Source organism: Tachysurus fulvidraco, chromosome 22 (assembly GCF_022655615.1).
Source record: "Tachysurus fulvidraco isolate hzauxx_2018 chromosome 22, HZAU_PFXX_2.0, whole genome shotgun sequence".
In the NCBI taxonomy this organism is placed as follows: domain Eukaryota; kingdom Metazoa; phylum Chordata; class Actinopteri; order Siluriformes; family Bagridae; genus Tachysurus; species Tachysurus fulvidraco.
The window spans coordinates 1723715-1751088 of record NC_062539.1 but is presented as its reverse complement, the minus strand read 5'-3'; the positions used below and the strand labels follow the sequence as shown (position 1 = coordinate 1751088).

The 27374-nt window shown below is 40.2% G+C and overlaps 4 protein-coding genes across 5 annotated transcripts in view; 2 read left to right on the top strand and 2 right to left on the bottom strand.

Annotated features, from left to right (window-relative positions):
- dmbx1a (diencephalon/mesencephalon homeobox 1a) overlaps positions 1 to 5323 on the top strand; it is a 10839-nt gene extending 5516 nt beyond the window's left edge. The window contains exons 2-5 of the mRNA XM_027158210.2: positions 1838 to 2006; positions 2402 to 2580; positions 2664 to 3042; positions 3450 to 5323. Coding sequence (XP_027014011.1) covers positions 1853 to 2006; positions 2402 to 2580; positions 2664 to 3042; positions 3450 to 3868 — 1131 coding nt within the window. The 5' untranslated portion in view covers positions 1838 to 1852 and the 3' untranslated portion in view covers positions 3869 to 5323. The remainder of the gene's footprint in view (positions 1 to 1837; positions 2007 to 2401; positions 2581 to 2663; positions 3043 to 3449) is intronic.
- Positions 5324 to 12908: 7585 nt separating this feature from the next.
- On the bottom strand, positions 12909 to 16522 carry nsun4 (NOP2/Sun RNA methyltransferase 4). Its single transcript, XM_027158304.2, has 6 exons — positions 16364 to 16522; positions 15672 to 16018; positions 15442 to 15596; positions 15199 to 15359; positions 14955 to 15079; positions 12909 to 14370 (listed from the first exon to the last, which is right to left on the bottom strand). The coding sequence occupies exons 1-6, from the start codon at positions 16454 to 16456 to the stop codon at positions 14094 to 14096; spliced, it is 1158 nt and encodes a 385-aa protein (XP_027014105.2). The 5' UTR covers positions 16457 to 16522; the 3' UTR covers positions 12909 to 14093.
- Positions 16523 to 16706: 184 nt separating this feature from the next.
- On the top strand, positions 16707 to 18223 carry LOC113650160 (cytochrome b-c1 complex subunit 6, mitochondrial-like). The gene is made up of 4 exons (XM_027158305.2): positions 16707 to 16863; positions 17624 to 17665; positions 17758 to 17919; positions 18175 to 18223. Exons 1-4 carry the CDS (start codon positions 16822 to 16824, stop codon positions 18205 to 18207), a joined length of 279 nt encoding a protein of 92 aa, XP_027014106.2. The 5' UTR covers positions 16707 to 16821; the 3' UTR covers positions 18208 to 18223.
- A 337-nt stretch (positions 18224 to 18560) lies between these two features.
- pif1 (PIF1 5'-to-3' DNA helicase homolog (S. cerevisiae)) lies at positions 18561 to 26408 on the bottom strand. 2 transcript variants are annotated; one of them, XM_027158301.2, is made up of 13 exons: positions 26328 to 26408; positions 24693 to 25273; positions 24425 to 24554; positions 24145 to 24270; positions 23650 to 23803; positions 22853 to 22967; positions 21849 to 21955; positions 21616 to 21755; positions 21341 to 21447; positions 21177 to 21264; positions 20306 to 20451; positions 19428 to 19619; positions 18561 to 18833 (listed from the first exon to the last, which is right to left on the bottom strand). In XM_027158301.2, exons 2-13 carry the CDS (start codon positions 25263 to 25265, stop codon positions 18780 to 18782), a joined length of 1932 nt encoding a protein of 643 aa, XP_027014102.2. In that variant the 5' UTR covers positions 25266 to 25273; positions 26328 to 26408; the 3' UTR covers positions 18561 to 18779. The 2 variants fall into 2 exon arrangements, with proteins under 2 accessions (XP_027014102.2, XP_027014103.2); XM_027158302.2 differs by having other exon boundaries at positions 24693 to 25266; positions 26328 to 26398.
- Between the last annotated feature and the right edge of the window lie 966 nt (positions 26409 to 27374).

Here is a 27374-nt window from a genome sequence, read left to right as displayed (position 1 = left end):
TGTTATTTTTAATCTGATAACCAACTCCGAAATACATCCGTGTGCATTAGTGAGGAAAAAGTCGCCTAAATCCGACACCTCGCCGTGGTAAGTGTCTGGGGACAAAGCAGCAGCCTCACGGCTCTTAACACCAGCAGGTGAAGATTTACTTTTTCCTCCTGACTAATGCACAGTGCCGTGAGATACACCGCTCTGTCCAGGGCCTGCATGCTAATACATATCTAATACATATCTAATACATATCTAATACATATCTAATACATATCTAATCGTTCCTCCAGGGTTTCATCTTAAATCTGCCTGGACTATAGCAGAGGGTCACAAACCTTTTTTTTTCTGCTCGAAAGCCTTTTGAGTGACAAAATATCTCCACTGAACCACTCCTGACTGCAGCAAAGATTTATTTTTGGGATCTAATTCATATAGATGCAAGAATACCATCATATTTCCCTACAAACTCGCTTACAGGGTTTATTTCTATTTATTTATAAATTTATATCTCATATTTCTCCACACACAGGAACCAGTTAGACCGTTTTAAAGTTACTGAGATATCAAGGAAATGAACATCATCTGAATTTGTGCTTTAGACTCATTATTATTACTACTACTACTACTAATTATTATTATTTATTTAATTATTAATTACAAAATAATTATAACTTGAATAATCATAAAAAGGAAATGAGCATGGCACTGTGGTTTCAAGTAGTATTATTATTATTCTTAAATGCTTTGAATACATTTCAAAATCAATTCCAGAAATGAATTCCTTTTCAAATTTTCTACATAATTTGAAAATCTTAAAAATTGAGATCATTTAAAAGAAGCTTTTGTTTAAAGAAACAATATCGAATATTCTTTATCTTACTGCTTTAAATAACCTGAACATTTATTTTTTAGTGAAATCAGAACTTCTAAAAAAAAAAAAAAAATCCTGAAACTACTAAACGGATTAGTTACGGTCATTTAGCTGAAAGCATGAAGTCACATTCCATTAGCTAAACAAGTGCTAATTGCAGCAATTAGGTTCTTTTACACGACTAATGGACTGGAACAATGTGTAATGTGATATTAATGAACAAACCCTTCTTCCCAAAATGCTGTGCAAAGCAAACCAAATGCTAATATTAATGCTGCTTATGCCATTAAACCGACTCATTAATTAAAGCACTGATGAGACCGGTGCATTAATTAATCCATTAAGTCATTAATTAGCCAACATGTTGACGACGTGGCTCATTATTTGCTCGTCTTTCTGACAGGATTCTGAGCGGATGATTATAATTACACTTTTCATTTGAATTATCCATTTTTCAACTCCTACAAAGTGGTAGGAAATCGCGTCGGGTCCTCAGAGAGACTTTAGTTTTATTACCAATCAGGCCAAGTGGGAGAGCAGAGGAGCTTCTGCTTACACACTCACTCACACACACACACACACACACACACACACACACACACACACACACACACAGAGTAGCAAAGTAAACTCATGGAGTTAGTGTTAATTCAGTGTTAATTATAGTTAATAGTGTTAATTAAGTTTTCAGGAGTCGTCTCTCTCTCTCTCTCACACACACACACACACACACACACACACACACACACACACACACACACACACACACACACACACACACACAGAGAGCATATTGTTTAGAAATGTGGGCTGTATAACATACAGGAAGTTTTATATACAAATGAACTGATGACTTTAACTAAAAGCTTAGATTTCTGTGTGCATTAAATAAATCTGTACAGCAGTAAAAGAGAATGAATTTGCACTGCTAGAAATCCTTAGGGTGAAGACTCACGGTGTACTTTTTGTATGCAGATATCACACGCAGACATGCAGCACTACGGTGTGAACGGATATTCGCTCCACGCCATGAACTCACTGAGCGCCATGTACAACCTCCATCAGCAGGCGGCGCAACAAGCCCAGCACGCACCCGACTACCGCCCATCCGTCCACGCGCTCACGCTCGCCGAGAGGCTGGCTGGTGAGTGAGAGGCTCACTGTGACATGATATTCAAACAATTCAAATGTAAACTCAAGTACACATTTGCATTTAGCGGTCAAGCTCGGTACAAAAAATGACTATTGTGACAATTCAGTTACTCAGTGATATATATATTTTATCATTTTTAATACTTTGCTTACTTACATTCCCACAAAAACAGCAAAAAAATATAAAAAACCTGGAACATTTTTAGTGACGAATTCCCAGTAAAGTGACAGAATGGCTCAGAAAGCATTGGATTAGCTTTCTGCTAGCATGGGAAGGAGTCTCGCTGACACAAAAGCTACGTATACAGTAGCCTGCAGGCATCATGTTCACTTGGTTAAACATCCTTCTTCTTTCTCTCTTCAAAAAAAACGGCTGCGCATTTCAAGACATTATCCTCGAGGCTCGTTACGGCTCTCAGCATCGTAAGCAGCGGCGGAGTCGCACGGCCTTCACCGCGCAGCAGCTTGAAGCTCTGGAGAAAACCTTTCAGAAGACACACTACCCCGATGTAGTGATGCGTGAGCGTCTGGCCATGTGCACCAACCTGCCCGAAGCACGAGTCCAGGTGAGACCTCATTCAAACCATCACCATTTCATCAAAACAGCATCCCTGGTTTCAGAAATATCACTGACTTTTTGAATGATCAGGTGTGGTTCAAGAACCGGCGGGCGAAGTTCCGTAAGAAGCAGCGCAGCCTGCAGAAGGAGCAGCTCCAGAAACAAAAGGACGCGTCACCCGAGGGAACGTTAGGGGCCAGCGATAAAACCGACCCTCCGTCTGCCGTAAACCTGGAGAACCCACTGGCTCCTTCGTCCACGTCCTCGTCCTCCTCTATCGAGGCTGAGGGGCCTTCAGAACTGAGCGTGGAGCTAAACGTCACCTCGGCTGAGCAGTCAGGAAGCGAGTCGGCCACAGAGGACAACGCAACCGACAGGGAAGAAGATTTAAAGCTCCACCAGGACGACATCAAGGTGGACAAGTCCGGGAGTCTTTCTCCTCCCTGTAAACGCCTCAGCCCCAAACCAGGTAAAGAAAAGGATATATTTACAGGAAGAGACGTAATATCATGTTATAACACAGTAATACACTTTATATAACACAATAATTGGCTAGAATAAATTAACACCTGCCATCTACAAGGAAGGAATTTAAAGTTTCTCACTTGTGGACCTTCATCCTTTGCTTCAAATTTCTAATTTGGCTGAATGTGTCTACTCACATCCTCTGCTTAGGGTGCTGTCACTTTTAGTGCTTTCTCCCTGTCGTAACATCAGCGATTCCAGTATATTTATTTCCATCTTCGTGCTTAGAACAAAATAAATCATTCTATCAATTTCTCCATGATGAAGCAGAAATACTCAGTTTTCAACCATGTCCCATTTAGCATTTGCTGCATTGAACACACTATCACGTCTCCATGTTTTTCCTTACAGATTCACCCCTCAGCTCGCCGGCGATCACGTCCGGGTCTAACGGCATGACCGGAGGCATCTCTCAGAGCCATTCGTACTCGTCGTCGCCGCTGAGCCTATTCCGTCTGCAGGAGCAGTTTCGCCAGCACATGGCAGCTACTAACAGCTTGGTGCACTACCCGTCATTTGACATGGCCGCCCCATCCTCCCTCCCCTACCTGGGCATGAACGTGAGCGTCCCGGCACCGCTGGGTTCGCTGCCCTGCCAGTCGTATTACCAGTCCTTGTCTCAGCATGCGCAGCAAGTGTGGAGCGGTCCTTTGCTGCAGGCCTCCGCCGCGCTGCCCGGCCACAACAGCAAGACCAGCAGCATCGAGAACCTGCGGCTACGCGCCAAGCAACACGCCGCCTCGCTCGGCCTCGACACCATGCCTAACTAATCACTAACTACCACAAGACAGGACACGCTCGGAAGAACAAAACCATCAAGTTACCACCTGGATCCTCAAAGACATTTAGCAAAAATCTGTGTAAAGATTTTTGGTGTCACTTCTGAATATTTTTGCATTTAATTTTTTTGTCAAAAATTCAGTTTTTTCAAACGGAGAAACACACAATTACCCTGTTTTCTGGACCAGAAGCTGACGCAACACTCTAAAAACAATAACATTAACTATTACACTTTAGAGGACGCTTAACGGATGACATCTTTAATTACATATAACGCTAATGCTAATGTCTTGTAGTCCGGAAAATACGGTAAATGTGATTCGCTTTCAGTTAAGAAAGTCAAGAGAATAAAACACAATCTGCAGACAGTGGAAGCAAATAAAAAAACTGACGCTAATGAATTCTTTTTAAACGCCCCTCTGTTCGTACACGTACTCGTTAGCGTGAACCTGTTTAATTGTAGCACTTTTTCCCAGTAAAGCTCGCAGCCCTTGCGTGCACTGAGGTCGTCCCAATTCAATTAGTCAAGTGCTCAAATTACACGTTACATAATAACTCTGTACGCAGCGTGTTCGCTAAAATCCCTGCCTTGTAAAACCGGTTTAATTAAATCTGACTAATTCACCTGTTTTATGGACAGCGTTTAAAGCGTGTTAAACTGCAAACGTCCGGATAATTAGGACATAATTTCGCAGACTCCGTATGCAAAGCTTTTAATTACATTTAGCCTTGGGCTGAGGAAGGAATGCAATTACAGTCCATGCATATCATTTCAGATCGCTGTATATCTAATGCTCCGAGGGGAAAATAGCTGAAAACGACAGGAAATTCCTGTTTTTTTTTGTTTGTTTTGTTTCCAGCGCATGTTAGCCGCGCGAGGCGATTAGCTGAGACGGCGGATACAAATAAAATACATTACAACATGATTTATTAGTATTATTTTCAATCCGTTTTCCTGCAGCGTTAAAGCGACGTCGGTTGATACACAGAATGTTTTGTGTTTCGTTTAAGGAAAGAAAAAAAAAATACAAAGCTCCAAGCACTTCCACACACAGGAAGTCCTTACGGAAAGCACTTCCTCTTCTCGCCGTGTCTGTAACTGGTTTGCTCTGTAAATTACACAAAGTCTTTTATCTATAAATGTTTAATGGTTAAGGAAAATGTAAAAAGTTTTATGTTTTAGATCGAGAAGGATGCGTCCCGCCTCCCGTGATGATTCTCGTAGCTGTCCCTTGTTGAGATTTGTACGAGGCGGACGATATATTTAACCTTTAACAGTCTGGTCGTATATACAGTATATATATATCTATCTATGTAACTTCTCCGGTTGGTTTTCATTGTTGCTGTGGTCATGAAGTTTTACTCGCTCGCACTGTTTCCTTCACAGTAAAGTGGTGAGTAACAACAAATATATTATACCTTATACCTTTTTCTCTATTACATCGGTAGGCTTGAGAACTTGTAAAATAAGTCGTCAATAAAACATTGCTTGAAGATACTAAAACAATCGAGGTTTCTTTTTTCTTTTTTCTTTTCTTTCTCTGGACACTAAACATCGCCGGATGATTTCACTGATTAATTTGCATATTCATTGCTTCACTGTGATAATTTTTCCTTCCTTCATTCATTCATTCATTCATTCATTTCCTACCGCTTATCTGAACTTCTCGGGTGACGGGGAGCCTGTGCCTGTCGATGCCTGGCATCGAGGCAGGATACACCCTGGACGGAGTGCCAACCCATCACAGGGCACACACACACTCTCATTCACTCACACACACACACTACGGACAATTTTCCAGAGATGCCAATCAACCTACCATGCATGTCTTTGGACCGGGGGAGGAAACCGGAGTACCCGGAGGAAACCCCCGAGGCACGGGGAGAACATGCAAACTCCACACACACAAGGCAGAGGCGGGAATCGAACCCCCGATATCAAAAATATTTTATTGGAACAATGTCACACCAAATAGAATAGAATCCAATAAATTATCATCACTGCTACTCGTGTCCACACAAAAAGTGCCAGATTTGTGGCTCTTTTACAAATGAACCTGGCTAAAAGTGTCTAATTTGCTAATACGCTAATTCGGCAACACGGATACCGCAGAACCAACTAGTAAAAATACTCTATAAATTTCCACATAATCTACATTTCACCAACATCTACTGAAATGTATTACTGTAGTTCAAGCAAATCAAAACTAGGCTTATCTTACAAACTAGCAATAGACCTAACGAGGTCAAAGGAAGACGAAAAGGAGGACGAAAAATTCCGCTAATTTATCGATAAGTGTTAAAAATGAACTCTGCAAATTCTGTGCTTATATGTTAGCATGAATAACAGCTTGCTGACTAGCATGCTAAATATAGTTTAAAGGCCAATTAGATTTTTTTTTAAAGATCTGTATCAGTCATCATTATCGTTATCATTACGGTTAGTATCTTAAGGAACGATGCTAATGCTAATGCTAATGAAGTTCCTATAATGCTCATGGTTCATGGTTTATGATAGTTAATTAGGATTTATTAATCTGTCATATATTTATCTAATTCACACAATAACATAAGAAGATTATAGCCCATTAGCTAGCTAACGCAGATTATTGGTAAACGTTCAATAGTTAATAAACTTCTTTAAAAACTGCTCATTTGAAACTAAAAGAATTTTTATAAACTACTTCAATGAAGACAAACAATAAACTAAGCTACTGATCAGCATTTAAAAAGAATAAATTATCTTCTAAGCTGTATTTATTAACTTACAAGACAACATGAAGATTGGCTTCTTAACTAGCGTGATACAGAAAGATTGCTAACCGCAAGCTAACTGAGGCGTTACAGTAAGTCTGTAAAAGTCCTTAATCGGTATTAATGTGGATATTAGGTTTCTGAAAAGCATGATAAATAACCAGGAAACTCTGCTTTTGGATATTTTTATTGACTAAAACTTCCTTTACAGTAAAATAAAAGTCTAATTTCTAATCTAAATAACCGACAGGACTCATGTTTAGATCGGGAAGAAATAAGTTCATCGCATGAGTCGGCAATTTGCTGGTTGACTAGCAAGAACCGGCTAGCTCACCGCAACCTCTTATAATCTGCCTATAACATCGATTCTGCAGTTTGTAGTTTGTTACGATACATCCTCCAGAAATAACGTTAGCTTCGTAGCTTTTGTAACGTAGCTTACAACCTGTCTGAGGTGTTTCTTCTTTCTGCTAGCTAACAGCGGTACCATAAGTGTAATGACACTTTTAAAGGACTTCCGCTAACTACAGTACAGCCGGAGATAGTGAGCGTAAATGCAGATGGTTTAAACAGCTTTAGTACAGATTATACACCGCATATTTGTCTGGAAGAACAGGAAGCTAGAATGATTCAGGAACAAGAGAAAGACGGTGTTGGAGGAGAAGAAGAACAAGGTAATCTCATGAAATAAAATGGGTTTGGGGACATAAGCCATCCCCCGATGAATAAACGGGCCATTATGCTGAAGAATGACAGCCCGGGGCTGTGATTATGCTGCTATTATATCTTAAACAGCGTGGTTTGTCAAAATGCAAAAGCCCTTTGCTCCCCATAAAGAAGCTCTCCCTTCGGTGTGTATTTTACCAGAGGCTCGATGCTGCCTCCACAATGCCCTTGCTACGGTCGCTAACCGCCGCTTTAAATACAGCAGATTTAAACAGGACGTAAAATATTCAGTCAATTTACAAAGAGCCAAAATGTCATCATCCGTATGACTGAGGGCGCTAAATATTCATACAATTCCAGGACGGGTTATTCACACGTACATGCTTCAACAGCGCCGGCTGCACAGATAAACACTTGAGAACACACCAGATGCCGCGAGGCACGTGTCACAGATTGTAATATGCTAATAAAGGTCAAGGTCAGCGCTGTCTTGTTACTGTTCATGTGTTCAGGAGAGAAAAATAAAAACGTGCTCAAAACACGCACAGGACAGTTCAAAGGTTACGGATGTTTATCACCTGCTTTCCTCGATTCTCATCGGCCGCAATCATTTATATAAAACGGAGAGCTGGATGATGAAGAAGAAATATGAATCAAAAAGCATTTTCTGCCTCTTTCTCTTTTTCTTTCTTTTTTTGAAAAAAGGCTAAAGTTATCTGAAGAGAAATAATTATAATGACAGAAATACAAACAAATTCTCGGTAACAAGATGACTGATTTACAACATTTAACTTTTGGGCAATATGAGGAACCTCGTGAGGCACCACGGAGTCAGAAGGGAACTTCATCCTCATCTGGGTGACACCGGAGAGTGTGATCGTAATAATAAATAAAAAAGCTTTTTTTGCAATGGAAACGTTGCACGAATGTTAAAGGATCAAGAACTACAAACACTGACAAAGAACCTTCTAAGAAACTTTATAAAGAACATTTGAGATACGAATAATATAATCATCAAAACTTGTTTAAAAAAAAAAAGACTCCTAAATCTTTTACTTTTATTTATTTTACTAGTAATATTAGTTCAATAGTTAAGAAATAACTTAAAACTGTCTTATTATTGTGTATTGTGAGGGCATTTGGTCCTTATCAGGATATAAAATCACACACACACACACACACACACACACACACACACACACACACACACACACACACACACACCACATGTAAACAAACCACACACATACACATACAAACAAACTTGCTTGCATGCCCGCCACATGTGCACACAAACCACTCACATACACACAAACCACTCACATACACACAAACCACTCACATACACACAAACCACTCACATACACACAAACCACTCACACACACACAAACCACTCACATACACACAAACCACTCACATACACACAAACCACTCACATACACACAAACCACTCACATACACACAAACCACTCACACACACACAAACCACTCACACACACCTCGCTATATAAGGAAACACATGACAATAAAACCATAAAAAATTAAATTAATAAACAACTTCTTTTGCCTTAGTGTCTGACAAGTGGACACACACACACACACACACACACACACACACACACACACACACACACAATGGCCCTTAAGCATGCCCAGCACAAAAATCACAGTGTACCATTCAATCACTCCCTCCCTTTCTCTCACTAACTCCCCTTCCTTTGGCGCTCTAAAGGTTTTAGGTGCATGGAGAATGAAAGCTGCCAGCGTAAGGAACCCGGTCCATTGAAGAAGTGACAGGAACTGCCAGAATATGATCCTAATCCTGTTCTCAGCATTCTCTTAGCCTGCTGGCATTGCAATTTCGCCGCATACTCTCCAGCCTGTGAACTGGGCTAAATCCCTCTAATAGCACATTGCCCAGATACACATCAAAGTGCTCATGGAAACCAACACGGAGGCCCTCACGCCCCCAACGCCAATCCACCGGCTGAAATTAGCCTCGACAGTCAACTATAACAACAACAACAACAACAACAACAACATAATACTAACCTCCTTTTACTCGTGTAATACCTTTTATGATGATGTCAGCGCTCTTGATATTTATTCGGAAATAATTCTCATAATTGCCTTCAGCTAATGAGGGATAGCTAATTGCTATGAATTTAAATCACATAATAATAAACTTTTTCCTGCTATTTCTTTACGTTAAGCCGGCTCGCCAATACGCCGTGTCGGGTTGTTAAAGAAAATGATCCACAACTGTCTTTTATCTTTCAAATACTCCACAGTTATTTTATAGCAATTAACATTGCGCATCGATTAAATACAAACACGTCGTATGTGGGATTTGTTTAAAGTCTGCAAAACAAGTTACTTTCTGTTGCAGCGGCGATAAACAAGATCGTTCCCTTCGGCAGCCTTTTTTTATGCTCGGAAGTTCTACTATTAAAAATAAAGCAAGGAAAAAAAAAAACCTTTATATATGACCAATAAGTATAAACTTCCTCTGTAAGTGTTAAAGAAACATCTCCCGATGTCTCAACGCTGACATGTTTTTAATCCGTTTACGTTGAGGACGACTCCCTGTGAATGAGCTGTTTCCATAGAAACCGATATAAACCCCTAATCTGTAGCTGCACAACTGTCGGAAAAATTTAACGATATCTTCTGACCAATCGGAGTCGAGGATTCATCGGCACAGCGGTAGAAATGTGAATAATTACCAAATATGGAGAGTTTAATCCAAGCTGCTGCTGTTTGTCAATTTATTTGATGGTTTTCTATTCACTTCTCTTTGCTTTTTTTTGAAAGCATTAGCATTCCTGATGAATACCGACGCAGCAGGATGAACAAATGAACCCGACAGAAAGTGAGCGGTGAGGGGGTGCAGATTGGGATTGTGGGTTGTGACAACAGGTGATTGAACTCGACTGCGAGAGGTCGCCCTCTTTAGTCCCAACGGCCCTTTTCTGATTCAGTTCTTTCCCCTTTTTATCCCTCTGTTATCGCAAACCCACTTAATCCTCTTAAAGCCGAGGAGAAGCTCTTTTTTCGCGGGGGGGAAGCAGGAGGGAGGTGGCGGCGGCACTCCAGAGCCTGTCACCGAGATGCTGTTTCAGTCACACATAATTACGCATCAATGCAGTGCTACACATCGCTTTTAATAGGGCACAAGGCATTGTGGGTAAGTGGAAGAAGGCCAGACCTCTGAGTGAATGCAGCATGAACTCTCACGGTTTAAACCCTCACCCGAAGTAGTTAAGTGAAATCTCAGAAATCTGAAACCGGCGAGACAGGATTGTCCGAGATCGTCATCGCCAATTCAGCAAGCACGATAAAGTTTGTTGTTCTTCTTCTCCTCTGAGACTCTTCCTCTTGATTTCTTCTCCTTCGCTTAGCTTCACTGACTCAACTGAATGAATGAAACTGGTTGACACAGAGGTCTGAAGGTGATGAAGTGATCTGAGTGTAAAATATCATACAACAAGGACACAAAACTCTGACCTGAGATCTGTAGATCTGCTGCTTTATGGACAACCGGCTTGTATATTAGCCTGTAGATTCCAGCTGTCGACTCATTTGCATATCGACTGTGGTTTACAGCGTGAAGACTATGTTGTGACATTACAACCTCACCCCCATGTTTTAAATGTAAAAACCCTGCAGACTTCAGTTAATAGACGCAAAGTGCACTGTTTTATTCCTTAGTTATTGCAGTATTATTTTTAACAGATATTGGACTTGGCTACAGAGTGATGCTGACACTATAGTGTATGTATGTATGTATGTGCTTAAGATGCAGAAATGCACTTTTGTATTCATAGGTTGCATTTTAAATTAAGAGCATTGGGGAAAAAATGGCCACAGATCAAAGTTTGTCCTACTTTTTTGTCTGTTTTACAAAAAAAAAACCTTTCCATCTTTCAGGAGTTTCCATTTAAGCAATCAGCTCAGAAATTCCTCTCTAAACAATGTGTGTACATCTATAAGCTCTTAATGTGTATGTGTGTGTGTGTGTGTGTGTGTGTGTGTGTGTGTGTGTGTGTGTGTGTGTGTGTGTGTGTGTGTGTGTGTGATGCTCCATTAGCCGTTATTATCTTTTAGCTAATGATGTGCTTAACATGAAAATAATGATCCTAACTCAGCTTCCTGACTGTGCAAAAAAAAGGGAAGAAAAAGTATAAATCAATACAAACCGTCACATAGAAAGAGAAAGTGATTCCAATCAAATTCTGTTTCTCATTTTATTTCTCCGGCATTGGTGAAAACCGCGATATTATCGGATGGTGTGGTATCGGTGCGTCCCTGTGTATGATCTGACCTCAGCTCGCAGGTCAATGCGGCTCCAGGTGCCATCAGATCATCAGAACTCTGTTGTGTTGGAAAAGATTTCCACGCGTACATTTGCGACTCCGAGATAACGGGTGAAGAAAATAACTCGTCCCTAATGATCCCTGTTTCCTGAGTGTTAAAAAATGTAAATTTATGTAAAAGCCCGTATGGAAAGACATATTTACAATACGTTTAGGTAATCACAAGATGCAGGCATGGAGAACTATAGCGCGCCGCGAAACGCAGCCGACGCGCAAAATAGTTTTTTATGTGTCATTAATTCTCTTTGCATTCCCAAATAACCCAATATTACGGCGGTAATACAGTAATCACTCACAATCGCACAGAAAATTATCTGCACTCATCTGTGGAATCAGAGGCGAATGGAAAGCGAGGGCGAAACATCCCATTTTGGGATCCTCTTGCGTCCTTAATGTTCAGCCACAAACCGGCACCTAAACGACAGCGCGGCCAATCTGGAGCCCCGCGCCGATGGAACACTGTTTTCGAGCAGCTTAATGACAGCAGGGAGGCGATGGCCTTCATGTGCGCACACCTTTTCATGCTACATTGGTCCAAATGGGTGGCAGGTTCGGGGTAGGGGGGCAGGTGGAGGGGGACAGACACAAACAGAGAGTCAGGAGGGAAATTGAAGCTCGTACGCTTTTGGAAACAAGAACAGATCTCTGGGTGGCGCGGGTTCGACCTCAGCTACACGACACGAAGCACAACGGCAAAGTCAACACGCGTTCACCGAGACGTCACACGCGCTGCGCACGGGATCACGCACGTGGGAAAACGCGTCTCAACACGTGAAGTGCCAGCGTGAAGAATGATTCGTGCGAGAAGGCCGTTCATGTGTTGTCAAAAAAAGAAGAGAGAAGTAAAACGAGTCACGTGAAAGTAATAAACAGGTGACGTGAAGGGGGGGGGGGGGGGGCAATTAAATCAACTGGGAAAGAGAAGTGAAAATAATGCAATAAATAATAACTCATGCAGTTTTTTTAATAATAAAATACGTGAAGCAAAGTGTGTATATGTGACGTCAGGAGATAAACACGTTTCTGTAATAATATTCTACAGTCCAATTAAAAGCCCATAAAACCTCCTGTTTCACCTCCAACTCGCCCTTTTATACAGTAAGCTGTTATAAGGCAGAAAAAACATTCCCTCAACAAGAACCAACAAATTATCTTTCAATAAAGAAATAATAATAATAATAATAATAATAATAATAATAATAATAAAGACTTTTAAATATATCGAGCTGTAAATGATTTTCCATTATTATTTTATTAAATTTTTGTGATCATTGTTTCAGCTCCATCGACATTCTAGATATTTTATTGCATTATTACAAAACGGCATATAATTATTTAATAATAATAATGATGTGCGTCTTTAAACAAAACCAAAGCAATATTTACAAGTTAAAGTGTTTATTGTTCTGATGATTGGGAGATTTATTTGTCGGCACTTTTGAAGGAACGCAGATGTTTTTTAAACTGTCCGATGGCGCCATCTAAAGGTCTGACAGAGAAGCGGCTGGAACCTAAAGATTTATTTTACTATTTGACTTTTTCACAAATGTTTTACAAAATTTTGAACGCCCTTTCCAATTTATTAATCATTAATAGCAGCAATGATTTTATTTTTTATTTCTGGTTTTATTTATTGCTGAAATCCTGAAGTATTTTTCCAACGACATAATCTAAAACCTCTCAGAGTAAAACCTTATAAAACGAAGGAATATTTTTGCCTTTGCAAGACTTTATATATAAGATATAAGAGCATATCTTATATTACACACTTAGGGAAGCGGCTTCGCAAAACATAAATGCATTTTTTAAACCGTATGACGAATCATGAATCGAAGATAAAGTCGTTACGATTAATACTACAAAGTGATTTTCACAAAAGATAAAACGATAAAAAAGAAATAGAGATAAAAGCAAAATACAATAAATATATATGTTCCAGGATTCAGATAAATTCTTTAAAAAACAACATCATGAAGACCAACAACTAAAGAAGCAGGAGTCAGGATTTGGTCATAACAAACTATCTTAAAATCTTCAACATCCCATAGAGTGACAAATCCATTATCTTTATAATGTTTTAAAGCATAATGATAGATTTTTTTTTTTGCTTTTTGGTCTATTTTGTATGGCTTCGTGATTAAATAAATTCCAGTTATGTTCGTTTCAGTTGCAGGTTGTGACGTGTGAAGGCTGAATGCTGTTGGGGAAAAAAATTTAAAAATGATCAGGTAAAAGGATATCTAACCTACATAACCTAATAGCTAAGTAAGGAGAGATTTTCTCCTCTAGTAACTACTAGAAAATTCGTTTTTTATTTACACGTTATTTTTATTATCTCCACCAGAGGGCGGTGTTGCAGCGAGTCATTTACACACAGCTGAAGTCATGAAGTCGTATAAACCTGGACTCCAGGCTTCTTCAGCTGACACGCAGCAGTTTGCACAAATAAATCGGGCCGAAGTTTGCGCACAAGTGCGGGAGGACGAGTTCCCCCACCGCCGGCTGAGGGGCGAAGTGGAAAGTGTCCGAGAAGAGGCGCGTGAAGCTGCTGAGGTCCTGGACCTTCACCGTGATGTCCATCTCCTGCTGAGCGAGACTGAGTGCCTGCTGCACCACACACTCGTTCTGCAGCTGAGACAGAGAGCAGGTGGAGTAGAGAAGCTCACCGCCTCGACGAGTCGCCCGGAGCCCTGCCCTGAGAGCAAGGACCAGGACACATCAGACCCCATGCAGACCACTCCACTTTACCATCACATCATTATTACAGTTTCAATGTAGTGCTTTTTTGGTGACAAGCATCCTACAAATAAAATATTTCATTTTGACTGTTATTGGGAAAAGAAAAAGAAAATCTTAGCAAGTAAAAAAAAAATTAAATAGAAAACTACTTTAAATTCTTTAAAAAAAAAAAAAAGCCTGCAAAAATATAAATAAAGTAGCTTTTTCTACAAACTTCAGAAATAATGAGTGAGGAATTTGTTCATATAAATTATAAGTTAATTGCTTAATTAATAGTTAATAATGAATAATGATCTATTCCATAAAGAGCTAGTATATATTTAATTCTTGAGTTTTCTGGATTCAGTTTTTGCCTCCAAGTCCAATGAAAAAACTTTATACAAAGAAAACTCCACTCCACAATGAACAAAACAAGGACAGTTAATACTGCAATATAACAAAATAAATATTTTAAAACACACACACACACACACAGACACACAGTGTTGCCTAAAATAAAGATCATTTTAAAAGAAAATAACTTCCTGAATAAAGACTCACAGCAGGAGTTCGATCTGCAGTAAAGGAAGCGTCTGTCTCTCTTTAGTCCTGGACCTTTTAAAGATGTTATTGTCATCCTCCATTAGGGAATGTCTGTCAGTGGTACAGGGGACGTCCACTAGCACCTGAGAAATGAACAAACATATTAACATTTATTTACATAAAACGGAGGACAGCTGAGCAACAGTGCAGGATTCAGAGGATCAGAAAGAAACCACCACGAGAAAACCTCACTGATACTGACTCTGTCAAATTCGAAGTCTTCCATATTCCTCCATTTGCGACCATCAAGAGATGTGATGCGGAGCTTGTCCTCGCCTCTCAGTTCTTTGGGCACGTAGCTCTGGAGTGTCCTCTGTAACCGAGCCGTGCGAGACCCAGACAAGTCGTTGGCCCACAGAAACCCTGTGAGAAGATTTAAATTAAGGCCACGTTTCAGAGTAAAGCACCACAAATATAAACACAATCTGGAGACATGGCTACATACGGACAGCTTGCGCCTGCAGGATAGCGAGCGTCTTTCCACCCGGACCGGCGCAGAGGTCCAGAACGGCGTGACCCGGCCGGACGTCCAGCGCCAACACGGGCAGGACAGAAGCTGCGTCCAGGAGATAATAACTCAGTAATCCTGCACTATCTGGTCTGAGAGAAGTGGGAAATGAAATTAAATATCATGTGATGGTCACAAAGTGGATCTAGGAAGAAATCCTCAGCTACCTGGCAGGTTTGAACCGAGATACGTCCCCTCTCGGAAAGACAAAACACTGGATATTTGAGCTAATACGAGCCGCTTCTGTAGAAAAATGACCGTCTTGTGTCAATTCATCCGACGTCTCGTGCGGGTCTCTTTCAAAGTCTCTGACGAAGTCTCTGCAGCCTTGCGACTGTAAAGACGAGATAACGTCTGAGTTAGACGAGAAATTGTTGATCAGGGCTCCGTACTTCTGCTCCGACAGCAAGCTGATACGAATAGATGGCCACAGGTCACCGAAATAGTTTTTGTACGTGGCATCGAAATGCTGCAGCGCCTGGTAGGTCACTGGGTGTTTGGGCCTGGTGCTGGCCTGGTGGGCAAGAAAAACACACAAGAACTTCACAAGGGAATTATCTTCTTGTACATTGTATAATGTATTAGATTTCTGAAACCAAAAAAACAGACTAAAGATGAGCTACAAAGTCCAAATTTTGTTATTATAAATTAATACATTTTCTTTTCCTGCATACTGACGATTCTATTTTTGTTGTTAAATAGAATGTGAACATTTTCAGCTGCAGCTTGTGTCTAAATCTATTATTATTATTATTATTATTATTATTATTATTATCATTAATAAAAGAAGAACAAAACAAAGACTTTCTCGCTTCACATTATTCCAGATCAATAAAAAACAAAACTCTAAACCTTTTACCCATTTAGTTTTAACGCGATTCCGTCGTTGTATAAAATAAACCGAGTTTATAAACTTGTTTAACAATAAACTCGCTTTTGTGGGCGCCGCCATTTTGTGTCTCACTCCTAAACGCGTCCGCGATTTACAGTAAATAGGAGTTGTTGGTTCCGTTTAGTTATTCGGACGATATTCCCAGCACACGGACAAATAATCTTTTTCTAATCTAATTCATTTATATCTATAAATGTATAAATCTATTATTTAAAAAAACACAGTAAGTGATTTAAATGTCGTTCATGTTTTTAAAAAACAACGTGAAATAAATCCATAAATAAGTTCCACTGTGACGTGAACACAAGGACTTTTATTATACTAGCGATATGATTTCCGGTGTGTTTCTAGAAGCTTCCTGCGTGTGACCTCCACTTGAGGAAAGTTGTTTATCTGATTTAAGGAAACTTTTATAAACTTTAAAGATGGTTCACGAAAGAGAAAAGATCACAGATGGAGATCCTGAGGTAGGATTTACTGTTTTTATTTATTTGTTTAAAAAGGGACGAATTATTATATTATAAGGCAGGAATTAACCCTTTAAATCCCCAATAAATTAAAAGTCTTTTAATATTTTTCTAAATGAATAAATATTATCTGCTTAGGAAATGTGTGTAAATAAATCAATAAATAAATCAATAAATAAATCAATAAATTCTAGGTCGATTAAAGGAAGCAAAAATAGTATGTCTTTGTTTTTTATTATAATAAATATATAATTTTATTTATTTACACACATTTCCTAAGCAGTTTTCAAAATATATTTATTTAGAAAAACATTTAAAGTCTATACATTTAATAAATTATGTATAGAATTATATATAGAATTCTATACATAATATAATTTATTAACATAAATTAAATGTCTTTAAATGTTTTTCTAAATAAATATATTTTTTAAATAAATAAAATTCTAGGTCGATTAAAGGAAGTAAAAAGTGTTTTTTTAATTATTTATTTTAACTTTATTTAAATTATAAGTTTCAAGTCGAATTAAAAAACAATTTCCAGCACAAAAGTAATAAACAAGTATTTTTACACTTGGTTTTATGGTTTAATGAGTTTATTGCTGATTAACTTTTTAATGAAATGTATTCTTAATTGTGAGCGTGACTGTATTTAAATAAAGAGCCATAGTGTTCAGTCTTGACATTTTATATATAATATATAAATATTTATGTCAAATTATAAACTTTGCAAAACTCACTTTTTCCTTTCGTGAATAAGGATAAAGCTGAAGAGGAAGAGGAGGAAGAGGAGGAAATAGTGGTAAGTTGTCAGCGGTAACTCTCAGGTAGTTGTATCTTTAACCCTCCCCTTATTCACGCTCACTGTGTCTCTGTGTCGATGTTTGTGCACAGGACCCTTTAGAGACGGTGAGACAGAGGTGTGAGGAGACCGAGCACTGTGTACACACACACCACAGGCTGCAGGAGTGTGAAGCTCGGGTGAACTCACGGTCAAACACGGTGGAAGACTGCACTGAGGAACTGTTTGACTTTCTCCATGCACGGGACCACTGTGTAAGAGCACTAATCTTTTGGCTGTATATGTGAGCTCAAAAACATTTAAGGCTGTTCTGATCTGATTAACATAAAAGTATTGGCACTGAGAAGTATTTACAGAGCCATGCCTCCTGTACTGGGAGTGGCACAGAGGCCACACCTTTAGTCACAGACCACACCCCCTGTGTTACTGGCACACAGAGACCACGCCCACTCCACAGCAGTCAGTTTGCAGTTCAATTTGCCTAATTATAATTTTGTTTGTTTTTCCAGGTCACACAGAAGCTCTTCAGTTCATTAAAATGAGCCCTATTACACCTCACCTCAGCGTTTAGTCTTTAATAAGGAATCTTTCATCTTTTTGATATGGACATGGTTTGCATTTAATTTTTAATAATCAAATTGTCACGCTGTATTTAAAATGTAAATGAGTTCTCTCATGTTTGACAGTACACAAGTGAATAAACAGCACGAATTAGCTACAGAATTAAAAAGTAATATTAATGTCATACAGTAATGGTACTTATGTAATACAAGTACCATTACTTATAACTTTCCATTGAATCTTAAATCCAGTGACTGATGACCTTCCTGTTATTGCTCCAAAGCCTAGATCTGAGGCTCCTAGTGTCAAAATAATTGGCCAAAAAACAAAACACTTTAAAAAAAAATAAAAATTTATTAACAAAAGTCAAGCAAATAAAATACTGCAATCCAGTACAATCAGCATTAAAAACTAAAATGCACAGTCTAATACAGTTCACTATTTTACAGCAACACCATGATGAGGTGAAAAAGTGAATTCATGATAAATAAAATGGTGACATCGTTCGAGTCCAGTCGTACACACGGTGCACAGGGTCGTGATATGAAGCTCATCACCAAGCTTCATTCTCCTTGTTGCTTTTCCCAACAAAGTTGTTCATGGAGGACTGCAGAAGGCAAACACAGTGTGGAGTTAGTTAGTAAGGCTCGACGTCTGTTGCTAAGCATATAACGACTCAAACGTTCACGTTTTCTGCCATAATTCCTTCTTAACCACAAGAAATTCTCTTTGCACAACTTTTTGCGAGACAATTTAATATTTAGTTTCCATCCAACTGTTGTGTTGTAATGTTGATCGTAATTGTTGATAAATTGTTCTGAGTTAAAGGCTTGTACAAAAGGAGGGATTTTCCATTTAACAATAAACTGAGCATTGTGATTTCAGATTAAAATAAGAAAATAGAAATCCCGGACCCCGCCCCTTCAGGGCTCAGGATCCCCGACCCGCCCCTTGCAAAATAATATAATAAATAAAAAGCTGACCTAAAACAAGTCCACTTGGACATAATTCTATTGGACACCATCTAATGTATCCAAATCTTTTATCCAGAAAACAAAATGAACGTTTCCTCGCCAGAGAAGACTTTCTATTGTATCCAGCCGTTTACTTAGAGGAATGTTTATGGTGCCACATTTGTTCCCTCCTGCCCACAACTGTGTGGATGCTTCAGTTTTGACCAGTGACGTGAGGGGACACTGACCTGCAGGAGGAGTCGGTCTCGCTTCAGCTTCTTGTAGAACATCACAACGTCCGAGTTCGCCTGGACCACTCGGGGGTCAAAGTCCATGACGCGAAGACCTTCCAGACTGCGGGCTCGAGACAGAGCTACGTAAGCCTGACCGCTCTCAAACACACGAGCCAGGGAGATCTCCACACAGTCCAGAGTCATGCCCTGAAACAACAGCATCACTGGGGCTGGATGAAGGGTCCAAGCACCAAAGGTATCAAACTCATTGCTTTTATTACACATTTACTTTTATTTTACGATGAATTGACCAATTTAAGCCCCTGGATGGCACTATAGCACATCTGTTTATCTGACTCAATACCTCTGGGGTGAACCGGAGTCTCCTCAACAATCTGGAACACACATACTGGGGTCTAAATGAATATGTAGACCTTAAATAAGACCCTTTTTTAATGCATTATAGTATTTTGGCCGTATTGTTGAAGCTCTACAGTAAACGATGAGGTCAATCTAATCTCGGTAGCTCATTTAACCGGGACCGAACGATCAAAAGCAGACATGACACTTCCATCTGAAGCTAATAAGCCTAATTACCCCGAGCTCCATCTACAACCAGCTCTGGCTAATTGAAAGCCATTAGTGCTGGTGGCTCACAGCCTGGAGGCTCTGAGGAAGGCGAGTGACGCACTGCTGCTGCCAGATATAAAGAAATAATCAAACATGAAGCTGCAAACCACACCAAGGCTAGAACATTGCTGCAAACAAACAAGTCGCAGCATCTTATTTACAAAAATCAGGATGGTTGGGGTTGGGTGTGGAGGAAGGACAAATATTATATAGCAGTGAATCCAGTATGAATCAGTAGCTTGTTTAGGAGTCAGACCACTCACTTGACTCTTGTGGATGGAGATGGCCCAGGCTAGCTTTAACGGGAGCTGCTGTCGGCTGAGGTACAAGCCTCCCACCGCCTTAAACGTCCAGCGCTCGCGCTTCATCACTTCTACAGCACCGCACAGGAAGCGTACTCTCGGGAGGCCTGATGGACGGAGCCAGACACAGGACATGCAGCTTATTACGTTAACAAGTTATATGATTAGTCCAAACAGAGCTGTAGTAAGGAGAAGAATACGAGCAGCAATAAAATTCGAGTTATCCATCAATAAGAACTTGCAAATTTTGTCGTAACGTATTGCGTCATTCAGTGGTCAGGAAATAATAATAATAATAAGCCGAATTAATCCGTTTGGAGAAATTTTGCAACGTGTCTTTTAATTTATTAAAGAATCTCACTGCACTTCGTATTCAATTAGATACGTAAACCAAAAATGGACCTAAAATCTTCCATCAGATTTATTAATTTGGAATTTTACTTGTTTGCTAACAATAATAACATTACAATAATCTTCCTTTATCTCTCGTTATAATCTGAATAATTAGTTTAGTCTTAATTTACAGATTCCTTTGGCTCACTTTCTTCATTTTTAATGTCTGATCTTCATGAACCGTTCACTATGGAGCTCTTAACCCCCGACCGAGCGAGCTAGCGTTAGGAGGCGTTTCTGGTCGATTCCAAAGAGCTTCTAGAAGTCTCTGTGGAGAAGGACGTCCACAAAACGCTGTACACGCCATAAAATAAACCGTTTAGTGCGGATATTCGAGAGCGCTAATCCCATGCAGACTTTTTTTTTATCTGAAGTCAGTTTGAGGTTTACATGTTCGTTATTCTTCACGTGACGGAGGATCGGAATCACCGGTTTGTACCTTGATTTCCTGGTAGGAAGTCAACCACGACGCCTCTCGCTCCGTTCACCAGCCCTCTCTGGACATCCAGGTTTTTAGTCAGCATAACCTAAAGAAAATATTGTTCAGTTGTTTAAAACAGCAGTCGTGATGTAAACGAGCTGTGACAGAATGTTAGCTCTCACCTGAGCTCCCACTTTCAGCTGTAACCTGTGACCCACTGGACTTTGTGCGTCGATGGTTTTAACGAGCATCGGGTCGCTGTCCAACGCCTCGAACACACGCAAGGGTCCTAAAAAAAAAAGAAAAAAAAGACAGTGAAGCGCATGTGATATTTCCAGACCTACTTTCACACAATTTTTTGGAATCAGTACTTGGAAAAACTTTTATTGCTTCACAGAACATTAACACCTGACAGGGGACACGTCAATGTGCACAGCTTGAGAGCTTTCCAACAAACCTGGCAGCTGCTGGAGTTTGTTCTCGTTAGTGAGCTCCACGTCGTCCTTGTGCGTACACAGCCTGGTCGCTAGGATCCCGTCCCGCTCGATGGGGTTGCTGGCGCTCTTCAGGAGCCGGGCAGTGACTTCCTCTGTGACTCTACAGGAGGAAAGATAACAGGATGTACCGGATCACTGTGGCGCTCGATTACTCAGGAAAGAACACGGAGCTGCTGGATACAGATTTCGGCACCTTCCCAGTCGGATGGCCTGCAGTAGCGAGATGAAGGTTCGGTCCGTCTGCCTGCGCACCTCGGTCAGCTCCATGTTCACGTGGATGCACTTCCTCCAGCTCCTCGCCTGCGGATCGGAGACTACACCATTAACGGTTCGATCCGAATTGATTGCTAATTAACTCAAATAGTGCAACAAAGCCGATTGGGAATAATTCATGTTGCCAAGCAACAAGATAAGGAACATTGTAAACCAAACAAAACAATTTAGAAAGAGACCGAAAACTCATCCTTTTACATCCCTTTTATTTCACCACAGTGCTTCGATTTCTTCCTCCTAATTAGAGCTACATTTAAATTGATGAAAAGCAAAACAAAAAAAAAAAGACAGAAATCTGACTAATGAGTGTTTACTCAAAACAGAGTACGACCGGAAAGGACATCAGTAATAATATACGTAGGTTTCCATTAGACCTTTTTCCCCCTTTTGTGAAAATAATTAGATCGACATCCAGAGTAGGATTAATAAGTCTCGTATCTCCGTGATGGAGCCTCGGGTTAAAAAGGAATTCTAAATGAGACAAACAATAATATGCAGGAGAAAGGGGTTTTGTGTGTGTGTGCATGTGTGTGTGTGAGTGAGAGAGAGAGAGAATAAACAGTACAAAAGAGAGAAAAATATGAATAGAGAAAAAAAGTCAAATAATTTAAAAAAATATAATAAATAAATGGAAAGCAAGGAATTGTAGCATCAATATGATTTTTTTTTTAAATTAATGAAATATTTTTAAATTACAAAAAGCCTAACGTTTGTGTAAAAAGGTCACATTTAACAAAAGCATAAGAATCCCCCCCCCCCCCCCAATCAAGTTTTATACACGCGCCTAAAGAATGTATAACTGCTGAGCACGGCACATAATTGTGACAAAAAAACAAAGCAAACTAATTATTATATATAATTGTGGACATTTCTGGTAAATTCACGTTTCATTGATTATTTTAATTTTTTTTTTTTTTTTTTTACCTGGAAGCAGAAGCTGGGTTTCTCTTTTCCTTTAGTGACGGGAGGAAGCTGGAGAAAATCTCCACACACGATCAGCTGAATTCCTCCGAAAGGCTCAGAGGATCTTCTAATTGATCTACAAGCAGCAGAAGCACAGAGCTCATTTAGTTATCAGGACACACACACACACACACACACGCAGCAGCACGCGTGACGTTCAGGGTCGTTAATTTGTAATAAAATTCCTCATTGCACCGAGATCTGAATCAGAAACACGACCGCAAAGCAGATTATTTGGTCCAATATTCATCTCAGCAGTGTGCTAGGTTTGTGTCAGTTTGTCGCAGTCCTCTACACCGTAGTGTACACGATGTGTGTGTGAAATAACGTGATACACTTGTCATGTTGTTCAGTCCTAATGGCGATTTAAGCAAATCTGTTTTTTTTTGTTTGTTTGTTTTTAAACCATGTTTGGAATTATATAAATAATGTGGTTTAAGATACCAATTTTTTATACACCCAGAGTATCCTTGGTTTTACTGAACATATGATGGCAGCAACATTTTAAAAAAGGAAAGCTAATGAAGATTTATGCACGTAGAGAGTGAGATGAAGTAAAAAAGAAAAATGTTTGAAATCTATAGCAGTGGCAACCCTACAGGCCTGGTGCGTAATGGGTTTTTTTTTTTGTTCGACTGAAACGGCGCTCGTTCTGCGAATATGGATAATTTGATTTTAATTAAAAAAAGAGGTATTAATAACAGCTCTACGAAATGTGATGCTTCAGGATGCAATTAAAATATAAATGATCCGCGTGCCTGGCGATAGACTCCAGCTTGTCGAAGAACTCTGCCTCCACCATGGAGATCTCGTCAATGATGAGGTGTTTGCAGCTTGTCCAGTGCTGCAGGACTCCGGGTCGCTGCGCAAGCTCCAGACACTGGTCCAGAGGAGCTGAACCCGAGCCGACACCTGACCAATCAATCAGAGAGAGAGAGAGACATTCATCATATTTGATAAATTCATCATCCAATCAAATCATACAAGCCCAATCATCCATCTCCATCATCTACTCCAATCCATCTAATCCCAAATTTATAATCCAAGCAATCCTCCAACTATCCAAGCCAATCTAATCTTCTATTAAATCCAAACATTTCTGTTGTCTAGTCACATCCATATCCATCCCTCCATCCATCCAATACCAACCCAAACAAATCCAATCAATAATCGATCCAATGCTAAGCACATGTCCTCCAACCACATTCCCACCCACCATCCATCCACTCATAATGACCGTGGTGAACACTTACCTGCGAAACTGTGTAACGTCGTCCCTCCTATATGACAGGCAGCTACACCGGTGCTCGCTGTAGCGTACGTGCTTTTCGGAGGAAGCGATCCTACAATCCTCTTCAACAGGAAGGACTTCCCCGTACCTCACAGCACAAATCAAATAACACTCAAGTTAATCATGTGCAGATACAGTTTAATAAAAACGCACAGTAAAACTTTTTAAACTGCAATAAGATGGTCTTGACATAACACAAATAAAAATGTAGGGTTTGAATCAAGGCTGAAACGTAGAACTACCTGCACTTCCAGTGAAAAACACGTTCTTCCCACTCAGCACTGCATTCAACACCGCCATCTGTTCTTTGCTGAGTTTCTGCGCAACTGGCAACGTCAGGACCGGCTTCTTGTGAGGGTGAAGAGCTTTAACCTGGAACCCGGAGAAGCAGAAACTGTGGGTTAACACTGTGGGTTTTTCTGCAAATAAAAATTATGACTGTAGATGTTCTGCTCATGTAGATGATCCCTCAGTTATGTTCTTAAGTGCAGAACGTTATGATTATCGCACCAGGTTGGTGTCTCCGTCCGTTCGGGGTCTTTTGACCTGCTGTCGATTGACAGTCTTGTTCACCGCTCTCTCACTCAGCACGGTCACCTGCACCGGGGTGTTCACTTTTCTCCTTAACTCGTTGGCTTTCTGGATGTCTTTTTGCTGCACAGGGCTGATGATCTCGAAGCTCCTCGGGACACCTGCCCGCATCCGGGCCCTTTCGCTGACAGGGTTACTGCCACGTGAGGCTTCATGCTTTATACTCAGGGTCTTCAGGAAGGTTTTCAAGCGGTCAGGTGGACAGTCAGAGATCAGAAGCTGCGTGTTGTTTTGAGAGAAGTTCACCGTACACTTGCCGTCTTTGACAAACCGCGTGAAGAGCCGGAACTCACTACGTAAAGCGAAGCTTTCATGAGGTCCACCACGGATGTCCTGAACGCGCAGCACCAGCTCCCTGAACTCGTCCCGTCCCAGAGTGACCGCGGCACGGCGAAGAACCCGGCGCTGTACCGCATGACCCGCTGATGCTCCACTCACACGCTCCACTGCAACAGTGCAGTCCAATCTCGCACCGTCCTCCACGTGCAACATCCTGGACCCTGGACAAATGACAAGAACAGCCACATTATAGTTCAGACAAGCTATCAGACTCATTAATAACTGAACTGTACTGAGCACAACACACACATGCGTACATCAACTGTATGGACTGCACAAATCTACACCGAATACACACACTTTCAATATACATCCATCAAACTGTTCACATGCTGTTTTACACACGGTTTTTGCTCTTTGGACATTCTGTCTCACATTTCAGTCGATTGCTGTTTTGCACAATACTTTACAATAGCTCATGTAACTGCTGCTATAAACACTAATGTGTTCATTCCAGTATTTGTGCACACGTAATATTGTTTGAACAGACAGTATTTACACTGCTGCTGTTTCTGTTTGTCCTGACAGACACACTTTATGTATCTAGGACTAACTTACTAAGTCCTTATAGATCCATCTGTGTTTTTATGCAACACCCTGATCCTGGAGAAACGTTGTCTCATGTCACTGTGTACTACAACAGCTCTATATGGTTGAAATGACAATAAAAGCATCTTGACTTGAGATTATAGAATAGTGTAGAACTTCGGACTGCAACGCAAACACATTGCATCACTACAAAAAAAAAAAAATCTTGCATCGTAACCTTTATAAATGTAACCTACAAATTATTTTATGTGACATAAACCATTTTCTTAAGCCAATATTTTGACCATTTCTCTGCATTTCTCCCTCAACACACAAACACACCTGAAGCTCATCACAGAACAATAACGTCAGACTTCTGTTACAACATACATGCGTAAAGAATTATTATATTTATTTGTTCAGGAGCTCGTTATTATTATTATTATTATTATTATTATTATTATTATTATTATTATCATTATTATTTAATATTAGTTTGACATTTTGAGCTGTACTTGTTTTGTTCGCACTTTATTTTTATTCCAGTCTTAGATTCAAGTGATATTTGTGTACAACTGAAACATATCTACTCAACTCTGATTTAATATCACGATAAACACGTTTTGTTAAATTATTTATCCATCGTTTAGAGAAATCTGTAGTTTTGTAGTAAAATGCTGAACTCACCCGGCTTCACTTCACCAATGGAAACAAACACATGCTGCGAAATTCAAACTGAAAGCTTTAAGCCGGAGCAGCCAATCAGGTGAGGGCATTTAAATACACAACCAATCAACGCAAACTTCTCTACACCGGAACGCCTACGTCATCACCAACTCAGGAAGCGTCTAAGGACGGGGTTGCCAGTTCCGTGTTTTTTAACTTTCATTTTGTTTTTTGTTTGTTTGTTGGTTTCTTTTTTGGGAGAAATATATATATATATTGTAATGTATAATTATATATTTCATGCGTATTTTATTTAATGCTTTAAGTTTACAGTCTGTATTATTCCATGTGTTTATAATAATGAACATAAATGTGCATATACATATACATCATTCATCTTCTACCGCTTATCCGAACTTCTCGGGTCATGGGGAGCCTGTGCCTATCTCAGGCGTCATCGGGCATCGAGGCAGGATACACCCTGGACGGAGTGCCAACCCATCACAGGGCACACACACACACACTCATTCACTCACACACTCACACACTACGGACAATTTTCCAGAGATGCCAATCAACCTACCATGCATGACTTTGGACCGGGGGAGGAAACCGGAGTACCCGGAGGAAACCCCCGAGGCACGGGGAGAACATGCAAACTCCACACACACAAGGCGGAGGCGGGAATCGAACCCCCAACCCTGGAGGTGTGAGGCGAATGTGCTAACCACTAATATATATTATTATTATGACACTCTTTCGCTATGATTGTGCAGTTCAGTATGTTTAAATGTCCAGTTTAGGGTTAGTTTTAGAGTAGTGTGGCTCTGAAAACCCTGATGTGCGTTTAAGATCTACACATAAGTTCGCCTACTGCAGCGGTGTCCAATCTTATCCGGAAAGGGACGGTGTGGGTGCAGGTTTTTATTGCAACCAAGCAGAAGCCAAACCAGAGTCTAGCTTCTGGTCGCTTGGAATGAAAACCTGCACCCACACAGGTCCTTTGTGGATAAGACTGGACACCGCTGGCCTACTGGAAAGTGCATATGTATTTACTTGCAAAAATGA

Bases quoted from the DNA above. Each gene is read 5' to 3' on its own strand.
- nsun4 (XM_027158304.2), bottom strand. From the start codon at position 16,456: ATGGCGGCGCCCACAAAAGCGAGTTTATTGTTAAACAAGTTTATAAAC. The intron at 16,019-16,363 runs GTAAAAGGTTTA...CTTGCCCACCAG, and splicing joins ATCGCGTTAAAACTAAATGG to GCCAGCACCAGGCCCAAACA. The intron at 15,080-15,198 runs GTCAGTATCAGT...TTCATTTCTCAG, and splicing joins AAGACTTCGAATTTGACAGA to GTGCTAGTGGACGTCCCCTG.
- LOC113650160 (XM_027158305.2), top strand. From the start codon at position 16,822: ATGGTTCACGAAAGAGAAAAGATCACAGATGGAGATCCTGAG. The intron at 17,666-17,757 runs GTAAGTTGTCAG...GTTTGTGCACAG, and splicing joins AGGAAGAGGAGGAAATAGTG to GACCCTTTAGAGACGGTGAG. The intron at 17,920-18,174 runs GTAAGAGCACTA...TTGTTTTTCCAG, and splicing joins TCCATGCACGGGACCACTGT to GTCACACAGAAGCTCTTCAG.
- pif1 (XM_027158301.2), bottom strand. From the start codon at position 25,265: ATGTTGCACGTGGAGGACGGTGCGAGATTGGACTGCACTGTTGCAGTG. The intron at 23,804-24,144 runs GTAAGTGTTCAC...TTGATTGGTCAG, and splicing joins GACGTTACACAGTTTCGCAG to GTGTCGGCTCGGGTTCAGCT. The intron at 22,968-23,649 runs GCACGCGGATCA...TGCTGCTTGTAG, and splicing joins AAGCTGGAGTCTATCGCCAG to ATCAATTAGAAGATCCTCTG.